Source organism: Drosophila yakuba, chromosome 3R (genome assembly GCF_016746365.2).
Source record: "Drosophila yakuba strain Tai18E2 chromosome 3R, Prin_Dyak_Tai18E2_2.1, whole genome shotgun sequence".
Taxonomy (NCBI): domain Eukaryota; kingdom Metazoa; phylum Arthropoda; class Insecta; order Diptera; family Drosophilidae; genus Drosophila; species Drosophila yakuba.
In genome coordinates, this window is record NC_052530.2 from 18,991,632 (window position 1) to 19,014,918 (window position 23,287).

The 23,287-nt window shown below is 43.1% G+C and overlaps 2 protein-coding genes and 2 long non-coding RNA genes across 5 annotated transcripts; 3 read left to right on the forward strand and 1 right to left on the reverse strand.

The window, feature by feature from the left end:
- Positions 1-188: 188 nt before the first annotated feature.
- Positions 189-981, forward strand: LOC120321824. Its single transcript, XM_039375792.2, has one exon. The coding sequence runs from the start codon at positions 228-230 to the stop codon at positions 915-917; it is 690 nt and encodes a 229-aa protein (XP_039231726.1). The 5' UTR covers positions 189-227; the 3' UTR covers positions 918-981.
- A 198-nt stretch (positions 982-1,179) lies between these two features.
- Positions 1,180-1,973, forward strand: LOC6537451. The gene has a single exon (XM_002097971.4). It carries the CDS (start codon positions 1,215-1,217, stop codon positions 1,920-1,922), a length of 708 nt encoding a protein of 235 aa, XP_002098007.1. The 5' UTR covers positions 1,180-1,214; the 3' UTR covers positions 1,923-1,973.
- Positions 1,974-12,360: 10,387 nt separating this feature from the next.
- LOC120321847 lies at positions 12,361-18,702 on the reverse strand. 2 transcript variants are annotated; one of them, XR_005561572.2, is made up of 3 exons: positions 18,534-18,702; positions 18,274-18,459; positions 12,361-13,125 (listed from the first exon to the last, which is right to left on the reverse strand). It is a non-coding gene; the product is annotated as an uncharacterized LOC120321847 (long non-coding RNA). The 2 variants fall into 2 exon arrangements; XR_005561573.2 differs by lacking the exon at positions 12,361-13,125 and adding an exon at positions 15,956-18,089.
- A 101-nt stretch (positions 18,703-18,803) lies between these two features.
- On the forward strand, positions 18,804-19,628 carry LOC120321848. Its single transcript, XR_005561574.2, has 2 exons — positions 18,804-19,268; positions 19,459-19,628. It is a non-coding gene; the product is annotated as an uncharacterized LOC120321848 (long non-coding RNA).
- The last annotated feature ends 3,659 nt before the right edge of the window (positions 19,629-23,287 follow it).

Consider the following 23,287-nt stretch of genomic DNA (forward strand, 5'->3'; position numbering starts at 1 on the left):
CTACGCAAAGCCCTTGTTTTCACACTTGGATTCTTCTTCTTGGAAACTTCTTATTGTTATAGTATAGTTATGAACAGTTTTACCTATTCAGAGCTTTAGGGATACCTGAAGTGAAAATCGAATCTTTATGGTTATGCAAAACAAATTAATTTTCCAGTCTTATAGTAAACACGTTACACCTAATTTTCTTTAGGCTATATATTTCAGTCCGCTAAGTCTTGCACCCGATGATGCAAGTTCACTGCTTTTGCTGCGTGCTTCTATTATACTTCAGTTTATTAGAGGTATCTTCTCAAGATGACTCTAAAGTACCGCCAACTGAAGCAACTGCATCCACCATAGCGGCCGAAGAAGCTCCTAAGGACAGTAAACCAGAAGCCGCTGGTTCATCCAAGTGCAAGCCAGATGAAATTCTTTCCGAAAATGGCTGCGTAAACCGCGATAACTTTCTGAAGAAGATCATGATGAGAACCTGGAAGGACGAAGGCTTCGGCAATGCAATGGCGAGAGCTGGCCTGGTCGACGTGATGCAGTGCAAGGAGGACGAGGTGAGGACTCCATTTGGCTGCTCAAAGCCACCGTTTCCACCACACAGGGATTCAAATCGAGTGCCAGTGCAACACAGCAGACTAGATGGCGGACGGATTATCCATGACAAGGGCATTTTTAAGCTCTATCACCATGTGGAAGATGGTGAACAGAAACCCATTCGAAAGCCTAGAGTGGTGGGACCTCCGATAACTGGGGAGAAGCGCCCCCGAAAGTACGTATTCTTGCCGGGAAGGAGCATTGGAAAGGGACACAAGTGTCGGGCTAATGAGGTCCGGGGAAGAAGGAGTCGCTGCATTCAAAGAAAACGGCCAGTTGGCAAACGACACCATGGGGTCAACGAAAACGAAAACGAAAAAGGGGAATAAACTAACATATACTTTGGATTATTACACCGTTTCAATAAAGGAAACTCTTGCGTGTTTGTATGCAGAAAATGTTTTTACCTCCAGTTGCAGTTTATGTTTAAGGCTAAGCAAATAAGTTTATATTTACTTGATACTACAGACAAATAGTATAGTTATCAAAAGTTAACTTAATAAAATCTTTGAATCGAATCTTTATGGTAATGCAGAACCAATTAATTTTCCAGTCTTACACTAAACACGTTACACCTCAATGTCTGTATGATATATATCTCAGTACGCTAAGTCTTGCACCCCAAGATGCAAGTTCACCGCCTTTTCTGCGGTCTTTTATTATACTACAGTTTATTACTGGCCTCTTCCCAAGATGAACCTAAGGTACCGCCAACTGAACCCACTGCATCACCCATAGCTGCCGAAGAAGCTAGCAAACCAGCTAGTAAACCGGAGGCTTCTGGTTCATCCAAGTGCAAGTCAGATGAGATTCTTTCCGAAAATGGCTGCGTGAATCGCGACAACTTTCTGAACAAGATCATGTTGAGAACCTGGAAGGACGAAGGCTTTGGCAATGCAATGGCGAGAGCTGGCCTGGTCGACCTGATGCAGTGCAAGGAGGATGAGGTGAGGACTCCATTTGGCTGCTCCAAGCCACCGTTTCCACCACACAGGGATTCAAATCGAGTGCCAGTGCACCACAGCAGCTTGCACCGTGAGCAGATTGTGTACTCCAATTACGGATCGGTACGCAGCGTGCATCAGGAAAAGATCAAGATCGAAAAAGAGAAAAGGGCGCCATACACGGGTCCCCCCATTTCGGGGCACAATGTTCCCCGAGAGAACTACATCCTGCCGGGCAGGTTGCTCCGAAGCGCACGGAAGTGTCGCCCATATGAGAGTCCCGGGAAAGACGGTCAGTGTCATCTGAAGAAGGGTAAGACGGGAAATTACAAGCACGGCAACCACGTCTATGGACTCCAGTTGAGGCACCGACACGAGGCAAAAGGATAGAAACTCTGCTAATCGACTTTTATACTCGGCAAATAAAGAACTTTCCAAAAAGTGTTGTCTACTATGAACTTGCCATTATTTTGTGGCTTCTTTTGAGTATCTGAAATACAAATGCCCGAAGTGAGTATTAATTGCTTGTCTTGGCAGCCAATAGGGAATACGTTTTCCAACAATGTTCGATGTGCACAACCCAAACACATATGGCCATTATGGACATTTAATGCTGCTCACCATCGAGCCCTTGACAAATTTAATTTAATTTTATATTGTGTGTGCTGGGTCGTTTTGTTTTACGACAGCATGCCCTTTCTTGGGACCCATTGAGAGCAAATTAGTTGCTCGCCTTAAGTCCGAGCCATTGACAAAGGATTAATCAAAACAGATAGATGAGTGTGAGTGTGCGTGAGTGTGCGTGAGTGTCCTTTAAGGATCGCATTATGCTGAAAACATGGAAGGGGATTATGAATATAAAAGCGTAATTAAATGGGATTTGCGCCTTTGGGTTGGCTTTTCTTTTCAATGGAGGCAACACACTTTGAAATGGCTTCGTTGTGGCAATATGGATGGCTTTGACATGCTAATTAGTTAACCTCGCACGCCTGTGTGTGTGCGTATGCGAGTGTGTGTGCGAGTGTGTGTGCGAGTGCGTTTGGGGCCACATTGCTCATACGCCGCGTTTGACAGACCCCAGACGCGCAACCAAGTGGCTGCTGTTCCCAGCGCTCCGAGCGGCGCCCAAAACATGATGAATAGTTTTGCAATAATTACATTACACGGCAGTTTCGAGCTCGGCCAGCCGAAAGAAAGTCACACGTGGCTGACGTTTGGATCAAGTGGAAGTTCGGACGACTTTCCTCCACATGGCGAAATATTTAAATAAATTTCTCTTAAATTTTAAATTTAGGTAAATAAGTAAGTCAGAGTACAAAGACTTAAATATCTAAATATGGAATTATTGTGCGAAATATACTCACAAAATATACCTAGAAACCGCAGAGATCTGAAAACCAAGTGTGGAAAACACTTCCTACTCGATACTATGCTATTTTACCTCTATGTGTAAATGGCACATCAATGGGCATAGTGAAATGCAGATGATGATGCGGCGGCTAGGAGAGGGCATTAATCATGTTCGGAGGTAATTAGCAATTAATAACGTTTCGCAAACTGTAAATTTATCGCCTGCTGCTCCGTCTTAGGAATTTCCCATCATAAATTACGTCTTCCGGCTTATGAATGAAGTGAAAAATGATCCGATGGCCATCAAATGTCTCTTGCCATCGATTGCGACTTCCGTTTTATTCCAGTTGACATTTGGCCCGTTTTGAGGATTTGCCTTTGAACTCTTACCAAAGAGTCGATTCTTTTGGTATATATGCAATATGGAAATTTACAAAGCCGGCATTTGCATCTTGTCATGCAGTCAAAGTTAATATGATTGATGGCTTAATCAATGACTGCTCTTATTGCTGCTCCTGAAATAGCTTTGATTTCTTAACTGGAAATGCCTTTAAGCCATTGGGACAGCAACAGTTCATGTAAACTGCATGAAAAATGCACAACTTGAATGAGATTGGCTTATGTATAAGTATAAAAGAAATTATTTGAAATTAGTATTCAGTTTTCAAATGCTTTTTCAACAGGTTTGCTGATAATTTTTCATCTAGAGTTCTAGAAAATATTTTTCCAATTTGCTTACATGAATGTTATAATTTGTTTAATGGGAAAACAGTTTTTTGGCTTCTTTTCAACTTTTCAAAAGTGTCTATGCGGTGCATACCTCACATTTCGTTGCTATTCCCAATAAAATATAGTCTCGTTCGTAATACCTTAAACCATTTAAGTCGCCTTCAGCCGGACAAGTGTCGAGTGAAATTTATGGTTTCGCTGCGAGAACGACGCGTGAAATTGGCTCCTAATTGCCGCGAATGAAATGTCACAGCCTTTGGCTGACTGAAATCTAGAGGGAGATGTGGGTGGGTATGCATATATATTCTGGGATGATGGGATGATGGGGGAAAATCAAGCGAAACTCATTTCGATACACTTGAGTTGATTTGTTTGCGTGGCAGAGGCCATACACAATTCTATTTAAATTTAGGCATGGATTTGGAAGTGGTTTGGCAAATCTTGTCATAAATTCCGCAGCCAATTCGAATAAATCAGTGCAGTGATTAGTGGTCCGGTCCACTAGCATTTATTTATAATGCATGCATAACGACTTTATTTATAGCTGCGCATCGAATCAGTCATGTTGCAACATTGCCACTTGCAATCACATATATGGGAGCCCTTTTGCGTGTATTTGCTGGAATTTATGCGTCAATGCACCTGGCGAAAAAAAGTAGTACATGCGGCACTCACAGTCACAGTGACGTGCGGAAAAAGTGCGAGTGGTAATATATGCAAGAGGGACACTGCACATGACAGTGGCACTCGTTTTATTTACACGACAAGTGGCAATTACAAAAATCCGGTGGCAGTCACTGCTCATTTCGCTGCATGTTCGAGTGGCATGAAAATGTTGCGATTTCCATTCACATTTGCCCCTTTGCCACTTGAGAAGCAATCCACATGTAAATCCGAAATCCGAAATCCGATTGCTTCCCTCTAAATTCCAGCACATATTCGCCGATAATTGCTTGGCTTTGATTTCTGCTCACTGAATATGGCTTTGAAGATTCGGGCCTAATTGCTAGCCATATGTACATATCTCTTGGCCAACTATTTGGCCAAAGCCAATGAACAGCAATGGCAGCGCTTTTTATGTATGAAATGGTCTTATTGATGAAATTGTTTACACGTGTAATTAAGTTACCCGTGCAGTAAATGTGTTGATGATGTGAACAAATTTATTTGCCATATTATTTGCATATGTTTAAGCCGAGTATTTCATTTTTTTGCTGCCCACCATTATTGTTATTACTATGGCCGAGATTCGCTGGATGCCGGACTTTGGCTCAGTCCGTTTGGCTCGTAAATATTTATGCTGCAGCCGTATTGTTGTCGGAATTAAAACGGCAAACATGACACTCGAAAAAATAATAAAGCAATCAGTTAAGCGCAGTAGCTGCGCAGCTACTGTTCGGGTAATTATATAAATTGTTTACTTATGCCAGCGGAACTGCCTATGTGTTTATACTGTTTATTTATCATCTCGGTACGAGTGTGCGAGTGCGAGTGCAATCAAATTTTACGTGCTTATAGTTCAGCTTAGCATTAAATTAAAATACGCACCAGCGCTTACAAGCACCTCGGATGATGTCAATTGCCATAAAAACACGCTCGTAAACGCAACGTTACGCATACGCCATGTCATGCAGGAACCTCGACGACCACGACGACGTCACCATTTTGCCTAGATGTTGTCAAACATGGCCAGACAAGGAGCGCCGGACAGGAACACCTCACTCATTGGGCCAACCAGTGGCTGGGAGCCTCATGCCAGTGATGACAGCTTTAAACTGCTGAAGGGAAATGCTTCACACTACACCGGAAGTCATTAGTAATAATTATATTATATGAATATTTTATTATCTGTGTACTAGTAAAAATTCATTTTAGGCAGTATGATTCTACTTAATGGTCCTTAATAAATATTTATAGTTATAGTAAGGCTGAAATAGGATTTTCCTCCTGGCTAGGATGCCATCTCCGCTCGATCCCTACGCTCCGGCACTTGTTCCATTTTGTAGTTGGATTGCGGGCGTTTAAGAGCCAGTGCCTCCACGGACACTCACTCACATCGACTCCGTAGTCGGAGTATTTTGTATTCCGTACTACGTACGCACTACGTAGTCAGTCCGTGTTCCGTGTGGCTGTGCAGATAATGCTGATGATTTTGATGTTCGTGTCATTGTCGTTCGAAAGCGTTATGCGTGACGAAACGGAAGCTCTTAAAAGGCACAATGAATAAACGCTGGAAATGAGGCCAAAAGCCGCATACCCAAAAAAGCATACCCAGTGCGACTGGTGTCTGATTTCTGGCAGGCAGTGTCCTGCGGTTCGCCATGGCACATTAAGAAGGACTCTGGCTGTAAATTCTCCCTGTTTTATGCGCATTTCGTTACGCCCTGATGCCGCCGCCGCTCTTTCTTGGCCGGAAGCTCCGGCTCCGACGATTCCGTACCCCGGATTTCGGGTTCCTGGTCCAAGGCAATCGCCACGCCCCGCAAATATTTCCGTAGGAAAACAAGCCGGTGGTTGGGGCTTCATTATTTTAATTAGATGCGAGTGTGCCCGGTCGGATGATGATGGCGCTGCGTCAGAAGGATCGCGGGACAGCTGCTCCACATTATTTAATTGAATTAAACCAAAACCTCTGTCAAGCGCCGAGCGCCAGGAGTATAATACATTTTTAATTTCGCCATATTTACGTTCGTCAAAATTACCCAAATTAAAAACTCTTTTATTCAAGGGAGAGCATAATGTCACATAGCAATGGGACTGTGAATCTGAATATTCAATAGATTCTAATAATCTATAGACTTGACATCTGCTTAATTTATTGCAAATCTTTTTTCTAAATGTGTATATATTGGCCAAGATAAATGCAACACTGTGCGGCATTAGCATAAAATATAAGCACAATTTACACATATTCGCAGCATATTTTTTGGGCCAACCGTTCCAGCTGGCAATTTGCTTAGCTGCCATTTAAATATCAATAATCCCTGTGCCCGTTGACCGAAGAGCCATTGCTCACGCCATTTCTGCCCGGGACTGAGACATATTGTCCGCAGACCAGACCACACACCCACCATCCCACCCGTAAAAAATCACCGACGGACGGAGTCTATCTGTCAAATACATCAAATCTTCGCCCCTCGCTTCCCTGAGCAAACATGCCAAGCCAGGCGGAGCTGAGAAGAGCTGAGCCGAGAAGTGAGCCAAGTCTGAAATGTGTATATCATTTGGATTGATTGCTGGGTCCACACAGGGGCCAACCCATGTCACACTCGCAAAAAACTGTGGTCATTTCATTACTGCACTGAACGGTTAGCACTGCAATTAACATAAATCAGCTGCTCATCCTCAAGTAAATGATTTATTTTTGCTGAATACATATTTCGATTTTTTCACAACAAGTACAGCTTACTATTAATGCAAAATCGAAATTCAAGGGACATAATTGAAAGAAAGGATATACTTGTATTCAGAAGGAAATACGTTTTATAAGCCAAATCTTCATGAAATAATAACTGTTGAAATAAATAGCTAAACAGCGATTTCCAACAGAAACAAGTTATTTAATTGAGTTGCAACCATATGCTCATATGCTTAGAACACTGTTTTTTTCAGTGTAGACCAGAGGCCCAACTAGAGAAGTTTTGGGGCTGAGCACGTGTGGTGTGGTGTCTTTGTTTGCGGCTGTCGGGCTGCGTTTGTTTGGCGAGTGGGTGGTTGGTTGAACTTGCGTGTGTGGCGGATGTGTTTTCCGCTAGGCGGCTGTGGTGGGCTGGAAAGAGGGGTGCAGGGGGAGGTACTGAAGGAAGTGGAAAACCGGTACCGGAAGGTGCAACGCCGGCCACCAGACGCCATTGCGCGGCGGCGTCTTCTGGCCCGCTTGTCACACTCAGTTTGTCGGCGCGTGCAGCGGCTGAAATGAGTTATGGCCCACTGGGGGTTTTGGCCAATGGATCACGGCTTAAAGCTGGCCAAAAATTCAACAGGGCGAAATGATCATCGCGAGCCGCAGGCGGCAGACCGCACATAAAAAGCCATAAATAGTCAACTTGAGGCTGAAGTTTCTGGCTCGCCTTGCTGGAACAATACACAACACATTCAGCACCACACACATATACATACATAGCACTCTGCACTCTGAGCTGCTGAGGAAACTCGGGATGCAGAAGATGTCGACGAAGTGCAAAGCGCTTCAAACGATTTTCCGCAAAGTTGACTGCCTCCTGCAGTGGAAGGTGTTTCAAGTGTGCACCGCCGGCGTCACGCCCACAAACGCACACTCGCCACGCCCACACACCAGCCCAATTGCACGGAAAGAAAGTGGGAAAATTCTATTCTTTTATATTTTGGGTGTATATAGCTTAAAGTGAAACATTATAGATGTGCGATGCTTTTGCTTGCATTTAAATCTTTGTATGACGAGCAATAAAGTGATGCAAATTCTTAGCCAAAATGTCACGCTGACATTTGAGAATTCAAAGAAAAGGAATACATTTCTTTCTCAGTGCAGCTAACATTCCGCTTGTATCCCAATCTTTTATACTGCGAGATGGGTCGTGTGTGCTTGCATGTTTACTGTCACAACAGCAGCGACGCCGCCGACTGAAATAAAATTCTCGCCAAAAGCCTTAAGGTATTCCGCACCAGCAAAATATGCGAGTTTGTAGGACCAACCGACGGCACCATGGAGCATGGAGTTGAGCTGGAAAAGCGACCGGCAAAGGCGGAGGGCAGGACACTTGGGAATGGGTCGCCAACTTCACACCCAATCGCGGCAAATTTTTGGCAACAAACTTTTCTGCGAACTGAAGACGCAGCCGGAAAAGCAGTAAAACGAACTAGTCGAAGTTGGAGTCGAAGAAGAGAAATCAAAAACACTAAAAACTATTTTCCCAAGGAAATCGTTCCATAAGAAAGTAATATTCCTGTTAGGTGAAATGTGTAAAAGATAAGATGAAATGGCAGTGTTTTAAATACAACTCTAGTTTTAAACATTTATATGCAATAATATAGTGAAATGGAACTACTTTTTTTCGAGTGCAGTTTAGAGCTGAGTTAGTGGAGTGTCGGAATGCGAAAGCGAAGTACTCGCGAGTGTGGACGAGGACTTTGCTGCTGTGCCAGAAGATGTGGGAAGTGCTTTCCAGTGGGCGTAGATGGTAGGATGCCAGGATGGGTACGGAGATATAGGTGCGCCGTGCAGCCAGGACGAGTGGCGAATTTATTGCCCAGGGAAGCATATCGTGGCCCGACGTCTCCCGAGGATCCTGCTGCCTTCGGAGGGGGCTGCAACATGTCGCAAAGTTGTCGAAGCAGGGAATAAAGTTTGCGAACGGGCGCTCCAAGAAGTTCGGCATCCGAGGCGCACAAAAAATTAGGGGCTGAATATGTTTTAGTGGCGCTACAGTGCTGACAGTTCTGTAAAATATACGCCGCGCTCATAATTTATATCAGTTTTGTTAACTCGACGTGACTGCGTCGCGGGCTCTCGCCGGAATAGGCTGCCAAATGTCTGCCGGAGCATCTGGAAGTCTCCCAATCTCCGGTCCTTAGCTCCGGCTCACTCGAAGGCTGAGCTCCTGACTCCCTGGACGCCTTCCACGGAGTCAAGAACAACGGCCGCACGTTCGTGCAATTAGCCAAATGGCCCCACCATCTGAGTTATTTGACTTCGCATGCTCTTTGCGCCCCACTTTTTGGCTAGACCCGAAACTAGACTCACCATTTGGCAATAGAAAAAGCGCTCAAAAAGCCACAAAATGTGCTCACAGAGCCATATTCAAAAATAAAAATAATGCCACATTTATTTTTTATTACAAATATTTTAAATAAATGCAAAGCATTGCAAATTGTAGCTTTTATTCATTTAAAGAAACTATTTTGTACTGTTGCTAGTTTTTAAAGACATTGCGTTCTGTCTAAAAAGTAAATGTAATAATCTGCAAAGGCAAGGATTTAAATACAATTTTTAAAAATTTTAAAAGGAAAAGGTTTACTAATTGGATTACAGTAGAAACTATCACTAACAAGTGATTGCAATACTTTTGCTGCACTGGCTGGGTACTCGACCAACCTGGCGGATACGTAACTGAAACTACTCATTCAGGACTGAGAGCCACAAATGCCAACGGTCTGCCCCACAATAACTCAAATCCCAAATGCCTGCCATTAGTGGTCTGCAGCAGCAGCCCCCTCATAGTTTTTGTTTAATTAACTGGCGAGCTGGGAGCTGGGAGCTGGGAGCTTGGAGTCTCAAAGAGGGGAAGCCCGGAGAGCATTGTTAATCCACTTTGAAAACTCAAAATGCTCTAATCTTTAAATGTGTGGGGTTGTGGAGCACTGAAAGCTGACCACAAGAACAGCCGCAGCCCATAATGACAAAAGGGGATTTTCCACTTGCCGTGCCTTGATTTTCCTCTGAATTCATAACGGACTTTATATTTATTGCACTGGCATCAAAGAGTATATGTACAAACTGACTGCAAAGCTATTATACAGATGTAGACATTTCTTTGAAATAGTTGTACAATGTAAAAATTTAAGTGTAAAATGGAAACGATTTTTACAAATCTGTTATTCAGGCTGTGAAATAATTGAAATATAATAAAAAGGCAGGATGATACCATTGTTACACCAGTGTTCCCGCCACGTATTTCCTTTGGTTTTATTCGCGCTAATCAAATTACTTTAATTAGCCCATTCTGGTCATTAAAGTAAGCGGCAACCAACTCGGGAGCAAAGACTGCGGGTTTTGTTTGTGTGTCCTGGGACTCCATTCGACTGTCAATCAGAGACGAAGGAGCGATTTCGAATCGAATGATGGGAAATTGACAAAATGAAATCAGTCATAAGAATCATAAGAATCAAGAGCAATGCAGCAAGGAACAATAACAATAAGAGTAAATCTCATTATTCTTCATTTGATTTCACATTCGCAGGCTCTTGAGAATCGAGGCGAATCGAATGAATCTCGCCTTTCACACGCAGCACACACAGCAGTTCGTAACGTTGTTTACCACCCGCCCATTGTTGTTATAAATTTCAATTAAATAAAAATCAAATTAAATTATATGATGGCCATCGACGATGATAATGAAAACGAGGACATCGATGATGATGATGATGATGATGATGACGATGGCATCGCAATGGCTATGGCAATGGCAATGGCGATGGATATGACGATGGATATATGGCGTGCAGCCGGAGATAGCGAGGCTGGGCCATAATTGAAATCTTCAATGTGCTGATTTTAATGGCCACACAGTCATTGCAATTACTCGTACTTTGGTACGAGTTGGTAGTCCATCAAAGACCGCCTGATTTATTGCTTTGTCTTGGTCGACTCGCAGTAATGAGCCGCATCCCTGGGTTAATTACTCTCCATAGAGCCAGAGTTACGTACCGATTTCGAGTCGCATTCTGATTCTGATTCCGATTCTGATTCTGATTCCGATTCCGATTCTGTATCGATTCGCAATCAGGCTGAGAGCCCACTGAATCGCTCGCCTTTTGTGACATGCAATCTTTGTCATGTTTTCGTTTTGATTTTCAGCTGGGCAAAACCCAATTCGTTTTTGATTTGATTGCAGAATATCCTTGTGGCCCCCATCCTAGATCATCCTTTTCCCCTTTTATTCTTTTTCATTTTGCGGCCACAATTTAGTGCATTTTACATTGTTTGTAATGTCAGCAATGACAGTTGATGCTGCCGCTGCAGCTGCAGTTGTTGTTGTCATTCCATAATTCGACCCAGGCGACCGGTTTTCCCAGCTTTCCCGGCTTTTCGTTCTCGTTTCCCTGCTGCTGGCAAAGCGGGCAAACAAAGTTGACATTGTGCCAAGTGCAATTAATATTTGATTGCGCGCTAAGCAACTGCGTTTGACCCGCGTCGCCATCAAGTGCCAGCGAAAGCATAAAACTGGAAAACTATGCCGGGAACTACCCATTTGCAAGCTTCAAAACGCACTTACTGCCTGGAAAAATGAACCTGATTTGCTAGATTATAAATAAATAAACTGTTCTCCGACCAATTCATTGGTCTTACGCTTGCAAATACATTCGTGGTAATTTCTACATTTTCGGCTGCCACGTTGATATTATAAGCGAGTGAGTTAGGGACTTTTGACCACAAACTCTTCCATTAAGCTGCGCCCGGAAATTATCTCGTCGCATTAACGCAAAACGCTGCTCGCTCGTAAATCCCAACCCATTCGGTTTCCCCCTTCAGCGGACTTAGACTGCCATTAAAGCCTGATGGCAAACTTTTGCATTCGGCTCCAAAATGAATTAAAAACGATTTTATAGTTGCACCAGCATCAGCATCAGCAGCGCAAAGCTCTGGGAAATGTAGATAAACATGAGACGACCACCGACGAGTGCAGAACAATTTCAGGAGTGCCCAAAACCAGAGCTAAGCATAAACAGCCTTGTGCAGCACCAGACTTGCCGGGTATTTCTGGTGGCTCAGGCACGCATGCCATTTGGCAAATGAATTTCCCTGCAAATAAACAATTGTGCTCCTGCCACACTGCCGCACTGCTGCACTGCCAGGACCTCCCGATCTCCGCCTGCAGCTCTTTTCCAGGTTGGAGCAGGTCAGGCCTGGCACAGAAATGCTAGCCCCGAATAGTTTTCTATTCTACACAGACCACAAAGCAAAGGAACGAAGCTGAACCACTCTCAGGATGTCCTCAATATTCATACTAATAATTACAATAAATGTTTTCAGTAAAATAAAAATATTAAATAATTACTGTATGTAAAAGTTGCTATATATTTTTTCCGGATATAAATACAAGTTTCGGTATTTGCAAGCCAAATTAAATGTTTTAAAATATTTTAAAAGCGGGAATTGAAATATAGTTTGCAGTTTGGGTAGATAAACCTCTTTAACAACGCTGGCATTTTTGGCAGTGCTCATTTTTCTGACAATATTAATAATTACAATAAATGTTTTCAGTAAAAAAAATTAAATTATTACAGTATGTAAAAGTTGCTATATATTTTTACAGGATATAAATACAAGTTTCGGTATTTGTAAGCCGAATTAAATGTTTTAAAAATATTTTAAAAGCGGGAATTAAAATATAGTTGCAGTTTGGGTAGATAAACCTCTTGAACATGGCTGGCATTTTTGCCAGTGCTTATTTTTTTGAGGCATAAAGCTCTGACATTGCGCCAACCTGAGCTGGCTCTGCCCCTAAGCTTCACAGGCTGCTTGATGTATTAAAGCAGCGGCGTACGTGGCGTATGATTTATATATGCAGTGCGGCGAAAATGAGTCTGAAAAGCGGGAATTTCCCACAGCGGCGTTTAACTTGCAACCAATTACAGGACTTGTCGCCCGGCCAAAGGCCAAAGTGTTAAACACAGTTCCGCTTTGATCCAGGGTCATTCAATTAAATAAATGTCAGGGCCAATAGCGCGTCCCTTTTTGCGACGTGTGGACTGCGTTAATGATCGGGCAGCAAAGGTTGTTTTTTCCAATGAACGCGAAAAGAGGTTTCCTGAAAAACTAATTAAAGAAAATTCGCCTTTGGTTATTTTGCAACGGAAAATGCAGTAACGATGCAAACGCAGCACGGGGCAGAGTTCAACAAGTTGCCGCGGGGGGGGGGCGGAAAACACGAGACTGCAAACAAATAATTTAAATGCTTGCCAACATTCGGTTAAAAACGGAATGCAGCTCCGTTGAACTAATTGTTAAATCAACGATAAAGAGTGAAACATTCCATGCAACGAAATGCAACGAAACGATGGCAGAAGGCAGATTCAAAGGAGCAAAAATATTTTGTGCAGGGGGCAGCGTGCATTTAATTCGCATGCAGAAAAGAGGATTTGCGATTTCGAGTCGAGTCGAGATTGTTGCAGACGCAACTGGAGTTGCTGTGGCACTGGATTTTGCTGCCGCTGCCGCTGCTGCTGCTGCTGCTGCTGCGGTCTTCCTGCCGTTATGCTTTAACTAAATTGCGGTGGTTGCGGCCAGCTGGCGCCCACTGCACTGCCACGCCCCATTTTAATCCCCGCGTCTGTGTGCCGGCAACAAACACTCAAACAATTAAAAGTAAAAATTGTGCAAAAGTTTTCGCATTAGTTTTGCGTTGATGATGCGCTCCAAGTTGCCGCCCGTCGTCAGCGGCTACAGAAATTAGCAGCAGCAACTAATGCGCATACGGACTGCGCACAGCTGCGGTCAAGCAAATAGCGTCGAAATTACTTTAAATATTTATCCCATATAAGTGACGTGTGATATTTACATTTTTTACCTTATTACAGTAGTTTAGTTTCTAACAGGGCCTTAATAATAATTTAGTTACTGCCCTTCCTCTGAGTGTCTAAGCTTTAATCTTAGACAAAATACGTTTTTAAATCAACATGGTTGTATAAGTTCCTTCTCCATCTGAGAAACAGCTGCTAGTGCCATTCAGCAGCGCCTCCATTCTCCTGACCGCAGCTGTCCCTCGTGTGTCTGCCGCTGGTGGATGACGCTGGGGAACCCCAAGCGCGGGGCCAAACGCCCTTCCGAACTCGTTCGCCTGTGCTTAATGCGGCGCGTCAGTGCCAAGTGTCGCGGTTGCAGAATAACGCTTCAGTTGGCCCGCCCGATTTCGGCACTCGGGCTGCATTTTCCGCCATTTTTGTGCTCCTGGCACTCGTTTCTCCCTTGGCTTGCCCCCGCTTTAACCCGTGTTTTCCCGTGCTTCCGCGGGCTAACCCACTTTTCCGCCGCCCAACCGCAGCCGCAAGTCTTAAAGTGCCCGGGTCTGGATGCCTGCATCAACGGCAACACCTGAAGCTGCTGGTTTTGGCTGAGGTGAACCAAAAAAGCGGTGGCCCAGGCATTTAGAGCGCTGCCAGCGCCTCGCATAGCGTCAACTCGACGCAATGATCGATCTATTGGCCAGCTCGGTTCACTTTTGGCCGTGTCTGAGTGGCATACGCACTGATGGGGCACAGCATGTTGGGGATGGGATGCAAGGAATGCCAGGATTGGATGCCCGGCCAATCAGCACACGCCCAACTGCTCCTTTGAATCGACAAGTCGACAGAGCACTGATAACCACCAAGGAGGCCCTGTAGCCAGACCTTTTGTCCTGCTTCAATTAGGCTAATTAGATGTAGGTAAACATAATTGCCCAAACTAATTTACGATTCTCTGGCCAGATGCTGCTGGACAGATTTCCGTGTGATTTGCGCCTGCACTACGAAAAAATCAATATGACATTTAGCTACTAAGCTAGTATGGAATTAAAGTGAATTATACAAGACTCGACTATCATGTAGCCCACTAACAATGGGCTATTATATTTCCTTCATTCACATTCCCATCTAAATGATGACCTGTTTAAATATGGATAGATTTCTCCGTGTGTCAGTTTAATTCACATGAAGGGAGAGATTTTGGGTGTTAGCTCACGTAGCAATCCATTGGACACACAATAACACATCGATGACATTGACAAATTTTAAGATTAGTGTCCGACAAGAAGGGCAGCAAACTTCATTAATTTAATGACAACAAATTGAGTACGAGTTCGGCAGAGAGTCGAAGATGGGCATAAATTGCATTGCACATTTACGTGGGAGCTGGGCCAAAACGGGGGTCAAACCGTTTAGTCGGGTTTGTAGAGGGCTCTGGGCCCATAATTATGATAATCGAATGTCTCTTGACAAGGCCAATCGGCAGTTACTAATTGGCCATATTAATGCCGACACGGCGACCTGCTAATTGCCGGGCTTGATTTTTCGCCCTAATCTCGAGGGTTTTTTGTACGCGCTTCAAACGGTTCGAAAGAAGAAATAATTAATGACTTTACGACGCGTAGTAATTGCAAAAGTTTTAATGAATTTTAACTATTTACGCTACACGTATGTGCCATTTCATATTTGGCTTTTGCGCGCGCAAAAGTTTTATTGCCATTTGCAGCGCTGATTTTCCGCTTTGAAATGCGCTCCGAGCTCAAACGTATACCATATATACATATATATAGGAATTTCCCTGGAAATGGGGCTGAAGTCGGAAAAGACGGCCTTAAATGCAGTTAACGAAGCGTTCAAGGTTACCCATCCAGGCAGTTGGAGCATAAAGAACACCGGGATCATGAGTTGCACTTTAAGCAGGCAAATTTATTTCGCACGAATTGTGCAAGGGCATTCGCACAATGCTCAGAAAAAGTGGACAAGGACAGGATGCTAGGACTGTAAGGATAAGAGATATGCGATTTGTCACAACCAAAAATACCTCTTTGAAAAACTTATTTTACTTTAAGAAATTTGTAAAGTATTAGAGGGAAAAAAGACTTGAATTCGTCATAGAAATTAAATGGAAGAGTTTAGCACAAAATATAAATTTTAAATAAATTAGAATAACAATCCGATTGATAAGCACAACAAATTAATAGACAGATACTTTATGAATTAGAAAATACAAAAACACTATGATTTAATAATTTTTATCCCATAAAGTAAGTAAGGCTTTTCAACCACTGTGCCACAGCAACTCACCTCACCATTTCCCGAGTGTCATGGCCATATTTACGTTATCATTTTTCCAGCATTTCGTTCTGCGAGTCACGTTGCTGTCATTGCCTGCTGAACAATAAATATGGGCTGTGTGGCAGTGTGGCACAGGAATAAAGTCCAGTGGGTACTGTGAACTGGGTAGTGAGTAGTGGCCACCGCTTGTTTGGGCAGCGATTAAATTGACCGCTGCAAATTGTCAGAAGTGCTTACCTAATAAAACGTTATCATATTTCATTGATTTCGCCCTTTAACTACCGCCCGTCGGCATGTGTAAGCCATTTGAGCTACGGCCTGAAATTAGGCGATGTAATGAGCAATTTGCATTTGGCCTATGAACATTCGAATTGGCCAATTGCGGCCAACTGCGGCGGCTCAATCATTAATTGCATTCGGGGCCTGGGGAAAAGTTTTTGTCAGACGTCCCCGACAAACTAATTTAAAAGTCGAATAGAATTTGCAAGTATTTCGCCAGATAGTTTCTTTTACACTTCCTTTGTTTTTTTTTTTTTGTCTTATTTTTTTGTGTTCAGTTTGTTCTCCTTTTTAGTCGACAAAACTCCCGGAGGAGCAGGGTAATATGCAAAACTGCCAGACAGCTCGATAGATGGATAAACTGGCAGGAGGAGCCAGTCGGGCGGACAGGATCGTGGGGCTTGGAGGTTGAGGATTGGAGGTTGGGGATTGGGGGTCCAAAGTCGGAACAGACGGCTAGATTTGCGTGTCGAAAGTTGGCTGGCTGGCCTTTTAAATTGGCGCTTAAGTTGAAATTGATTCATTTGGACAACGGCAAGCCCGGTGGTGCGGGTGGTGCGGGTGGTATTGGTGGTGCTGGTTGTGTCCCGCCATTCCGAACTACTTACATGCAACGGCGCGATAATTTAATTTATTTTCAAACTCAATTTCGCGAATTTTTTTCGCACGCTCGCGCTTTTGACTTGATTTTGTGCAGTTCTCTTTTCGCTTTTAAATACCCTAGCCGCGTGTACTATCACTTTACGGAAACTTCGAAGCATTAAAAAGAAGCTGTCAAGGTATCCCATTTATGAAATTAAGACTTTGCTGAATGTATTTTTTTTTTGGATTCGGGGAACTACAAAAAAGTAAATTGAATTAAATAAGGCGCTTACATATGGCAGATTTAAAATATTTCAAGCTGATTTATTTAAAAAAAACATGATCTCAAAGCTAATACCATTTTATCATCTCAAAAATCGTATTACTTAATTATCCTGCTTTTATGAGATTTTATGAAGTAACACTTTGGAACCACCGACCTAAAAGGGTGCTTCCTAATTCGATAAAACCGGGCCGTATCCGTCCGTTTCCATTTAACGTGGCCATGTTGCCGAACCCAAACGAACCGAACTGACTAGAACAGAGAGTGGCAGTGAGAACAGAGATCCGGGGACTGGACTTCATTATGTTCAACCGGCTGTCCGGCGGATTGGCCGTCCCCGGCGCCAAAACACCATCCCCCACCCCTTGCAAATGGCCGTAGAGAGGTGGAATTCTCGCTAAAACAGTAAAAATTGCATTGTTTTCCCCGGAAAAGTCGGGCTACTCGGATGGTGCTGTGTGGAAATGTGTTGCGCTGCTTTCAGGCGAGAAAGATCCCAGCAGCAGTGGCAGCAGCAACCTCGAAATGGAAATATTTTCATTCTGATTTATTTCGCCTCTCCTCACCTGGCAATTAGTTGAAACTCATTGAGTGGGCCTTGAGCTTGAGAGTTGGCCTGCGGCTTTCCAGGGAGTTGGCCAAATTGAATTTGCCACTCGTATGCAAACACACATCCACCTCTTGGATGCACTTTTCATCTTTTCATCACAGCCGCGCACTTGGGTTTAGTTTTCAAATGAAGGGGTGGCATTTTTGAATCGCATTTTCAGGAAATCGACCTGAATTGCGAATGCAATTTGGCGTTTGGCAAGAGAGTTCACTGGTTTAGTGTAATTACGCTAGTTGCAGTGGCAGTGCCAGAAAGAAATTTTGATTATTTCCTTAGAAATTGGAAAGCAAAATATTAAAACAAAAAAAGAGTAAAACAATTTAAAAACTATGGGCGTGACAGCTTTGTTTGTGGGACACGTGGCACTTAACTATTAACGATTTAATTTAGAATTATAAATGGGATTAACTTACGTGGCTATATCCTTATAGTAGGGATTGCATCTTGCTCGAAGAACAATATGTTGGAATAATGTTACCGAAGGTTCTTATTTATTTATATTCGTGGAGATATTCCGTCACAACGGAGTGTTTAGAATTCCACTCCCAACAATTTTATCAATGTATAAACAGCTGGGAATAACAAACATCTTATGCCATCTGTTAAATTTAAAGAAAATCAAAATAAAGCAACAAATGTATAATGTTGGTGTGGATAAACTATAAAGCATTACTTAACTTGCGACAATGCTTGTGAAGGGTCAAAACTTCTCCTTCGATGCAGCTTTTAGTAATACTAAATAAAGTGGCATGAGCTTTCATTAGGAGTAGTTGGCATATAAGGCCACAGAGCGCAAAAATCCAAACGTGCATTTCGGTTTCCAGAATAGAACTACTTGCCAGGGTTTTACTTGTATGCCATATTCCTACCGATTCAAATTGCTTTTAATTAAAAAGCCAAGCGTGAATATTAAAAAGTCAAACATGTGGGAAAGGTCATTTGCATTGTAGCAGTCGCCTTTTTAAATGAGATTGAATGAAGAAATCGATACATATTTTTAGAGTTGCTATGTAATAGCACATACTCTTCAACGAATATAGTGTATCCTGTCACTCTACGAGTAAAGGGTATAAATAATTAATTAGAGGGAATTTAGTTAAAGTGCCGCAAGAACTTTGTGCTATTTATTGAATGTCATTCCTTAAAGCGCCGCGATTATAAAAGCTTAGCTGTGTGCACTTCTTTCCGAGTTTGAGTTTGAGTTCGTGCTTCTGTTTGAGTGTGGGACACTTAAGACCGTGTGATTGATTGCCTGTAAAATATATTATATTCGCGTATTAAATTTATTGACATTCCCGCGCAAATAAATCACGACTTGGTGTGACATGACAGCGCATCGGAAGTGCGGAAAGTGGCGAGCGTCTGCCAAAGGATTTTCTCGCATTATCGCAATGCGAAGGGTTTGGAGGTGATTTTCCCCCTAAGCTGGCAATGACTTAAAGGGCCCTTTTCACTTTGAATTAAGTTTGCTTAAACTTATGATGAGTTGTTGCCAGTTTCGATTCGTTAAAAACTTGATTATGTTAGGTCAGGTCTTGGACTGGCAAAGACACACTCCCAACCGTTAGCTAACTTTCTTCCATTATTTGTTTTAATAGAATTCCACATATACAGAATTTACGGCCACTTACCGGACACCCCCAACACCTTTCCCTAAATGCACTGAGAGAAGGTATCCTCTGTTGTTAATTTAAAAAATATATACAACCAAATATATTTGATTTCCATATCTTTGTGTGCGTCTTGAGTTGATCTTACTCATTCTTAACTTTTTAACATGTGCTGCTTAAATCAAGAATGGGAAATAAAGGGAAATTGGTGCAATTTTTCCGAGTGCTTCTATATTCAGCTTTGCCTGGCTGAGAGCCGCAAAGTCCGCTGGCGGCAAAAGGCAAAGTAAATCCTGGAAAATGCGAAAATGCTGCTTCTTCTGGCCAGGCTTACACACTCGACCCAACTCTAGTTGCTGTTTGTGTTGTTGTTTGGCAGCATTTCTGAGCAAATTAGATTTGGCAACTTAAACTTTTCTATAACTTTACTCATGTAGAACTTAAGCCTTTTTCGTGTAGTTTTCCAAGAATTTCTTATTAAATTAGCTACTTTTTCAAAGAAACGAAACCCGCCACAAGCGGCCAACGAATAAAAAGGGACCCAAAAAAAAAGTACGAATTCTTTGGGGCTCTGGGAAATTTTTCCCCCATCCCCTCGAAGGCCGCAGTCATGAGTGAGTTTTGAATGTGTGTTGATGCTGAAAAGTTTACTACATCTGCGGTTCTCGGACACACGCAAAAGTTGCAATGACAAGGAAGCCTCGACTTCAGCAGCTCGAATTATCGGCAGCATTTGGATAGCGAAGTTTTGGCCCCCAAATTGAATAGCTAATTGATTATGTAAGCCGGCAGTTCGGAATGGACCTTAAGCAGATGGCTCGCCCTCGTTTCTGGCTGTATTTTTTTTTGCTTTCGGCTTCTGGAAGTCCTTTGCTTTGGCCAACTTGTCAGCGGTGGCTACTGCCTGCTTTTTGGTTTTTTGGCCATGGGCCAAGCCAAAAGTGTCCTGTTTTGTGGTATGATCTTATCTCAATGCCTGCACCCAACAACATTGTGTTGTCACCGGGCTTTGTGTGTGGGTCGCTATGTTTCGGCCTTGGCATCTTGACTTGGCTGTAGCTATGGATGTGGTCTCCATGGATGTGCCTTGTGCTTGGTGCCCTCTGCCTGGTGACTGGTGACTGGTGCCTGGTCCTCGGTGCCCTCTGCCTGCCCCCCTGGGCATTTTCCCCTGGGCGTTGGCGTTGGCACAATTTGGCTGCAACTGCTTGGAAAATGACAGAAACTAGAGAAACTACAGCTGGTGCCCCGTTGTTGTGGGTCAGAATTTAAGTTGCAGGCGCACTTAGGACGCATAATGATAACCCTTGACTTTCGCAAAGGCACCAACACAAAGCAGTACAGTGCGGTACATAACAGAGGAGCCGACAGAGTACGAACAATCCGAACAAGTGGGCCTAACGAGTGAGCAGCTTTTTATGCGTGAACCACTGACTGGCAAATGATGTCAACGAGAAGTTGCATGCCCCAACCAAAACAGCAGACTGGGGCACATCAGCAATAAGAATTCACTTACAAAAATGTTCATAATAAGGAGCTCAATACTTTAGTTACGACTTCTAAAACTGTTTGTATAAATTGGATGATATATATATATATATATTCAACTATCACCAGAGGTGAAATTTATAGTTTTACTGCCTTTGCCATTTTCTAGCCAGTAAATCATTTTAATTCGTTACAAATATATATATTTTCTCAGTGTATGTGAGCCAGCAGGCAGCAGACGCTCAAGTGCCTTCAGGCATTGGCAAATACTTGTAAATCACAACACAGGCCAACGAATGCGTCATTGCGGTGGGATGGCTGGCCTTGTGGGTGGCTTGAAAGCTGGGTGGTTGGGTGGTGTGGTGGTTTTGGTGGTGCGTGGCATGCCTAAAAGCATGCAAATGCCTTTGTAAATGGCGCTAATTTGAGTGACAGCCACAATTGCCAGCCACTCGACGGCATCCGCACAATTCTCGTCTCGAAGCCAAAGAAAGAATAACCGCATACATGCAATGCCATTCGTTGGCTTAAATTTAAAATCAGGCACTCTTTGGGCGAAAGGCGTAAATGGTTCACATTTAGGAGTGTAAAAGGAGCTGAGTTTCGGGGCTTAAAAAAATGAACCGACTCAATGGCATGCCATATAATATTTTATGCTGATAAATTGCCTTTTTTATTGCATTTGCTTTTGAGTGAAAACATTTTCTTGGCGCTGCTCGTTGGTGATGGTGGGGGTGGCAGGTCAAAGGTCCTGCCGAGAAATATGGCAGTGCTTGAAGAATTACACTAAAATATTTCTTAAAAATTTACTCACATCTTAAAACACATATTTAGCTTAATCAAAATGTTTGCGAATGCTAAGTTAACTAAATTTTCTTCATAAGAAGCACATACGTGTATGGTATATTCCTTGTAAGAGAGCTTATTTCTCAGTGTACACCTCAGTTGATTGGCTGCCTCCAAAAGGCAGCTGGCAAAAGCAAAAGGCAGGAAAAGGCAAGGGACGACAGCCAAAGAAGCAACCGCCGCATTTCGGGTCGCCCTGGTCGTTTGTTATGTAGCTGATGTTTGATTATTATGTTTGATGGCATTCGCCAGTGCTAGGACCTGGCTTTGATGAATGATCCCACACTTTGCAGCAGGCAGTCGAAGGAGCTGGAAACTGGAAGCTGGAGACTGCCAACTATCCGCCGGAGCAGCAACAACTTGTCCGGCTTTCATCTTCATGTTTCTCCAGCGTGAACGGGTGGGTTTAACCATTCAAACAGACTGCAGTTGCACAAATTAAGAAAATGGAGTATATTATTAGTTATCGGGTCACTTAGTTTTTCAAAGGACTAAAAGATAGACAAACAAAAATAGAAAATAATAATAAATAGCTACCTAACTAGCTAGCAAAACAGCTTTTTATAAAAGTATCTTCTTAGGATTCCCTTTCCCTTCAAGATTGCTTTCAGATCGGTATTTAAGGCATTTAATGGGTTAAGCCGCCATTTGCCGTTTGGCAGGCGGCAAACAAAGCAAAACTGAAATACAAAGCGACTGAAAAAGGACACAAATGCAATAATACCCACTTTGAATTCAATTTACATGCCAGTCCACACACAAAGGCACAAAGTAAATGAGCGGGCAGCGCAGCGCAGCAGTTGCAAAAATAACAACGTTTCCAGCTCCCAAAAGCCAAAGCTTCAAATCCCTGGCCCAAACCACCCCCGCTCCCCCCCTCGCCGCCCTTTAAGCTCCTGACCGCGCTTTGTCCAATGCTACTTAAAACTAACTTTTGAACAATTCCAACAGAAACAAAAATAAGCGAGTTGAGCGGCGAACTGCCGCCACTGACAACGTTCGTTTAACTGGCATAATGCGAAGCGTTTTAGCAGGTCGGACTGGGTTGCCACATGAATATCACTCATGTTACTTTCTTTGGACTTCTTTTTATGCTCACAAAACATTGAAAAATAATTCTACATTTATTTAGATATTTGCTTTAAAATTAAAGCATTTTAAAGGCACTCTAAAACACTGTAACGTCCTATAAACTTAATGCCGAATACCTGGCACCGATTGACAGCCTCACCCTTTCCAAGCTACTTAAAATATTTGCACGACTAGAATAACCCCTAATCTTGGCCAAAACCCATCGAAATGCTAAAAACTAAACCGGTGTACTGACCGATGGTAAATGATTGCGTCTAAAAGGTGGCTTCTAACGTACAGTCGAGTGTCCTTTTTTGCGCCTGGTTAGCTAGAGAAATTTAAATGGTAATAGCATTTGCTTTGCCATTGCCATTGCCAGTCGCCAGTTGCCAGTTGCCCTTGTTGTTGGCCA

What these genes read in the sequence shown, in the direction of transcription:
- LOC120321824 (XM_039375792.2), top strand. Translation starts at nt 228, where the DNA reads ATGATGCAAGTTCACTGCTTTTGCTGCGTGCTTCTATTATACTTCAGT.
- LOC6537451 (XM_002097971.4), top strand. Translation starts at nt 1,215, where the DNA reads ATGCAAGTTCACCGCCTTTTCTGCGGTCTTTTATTATACTACAGTTTA.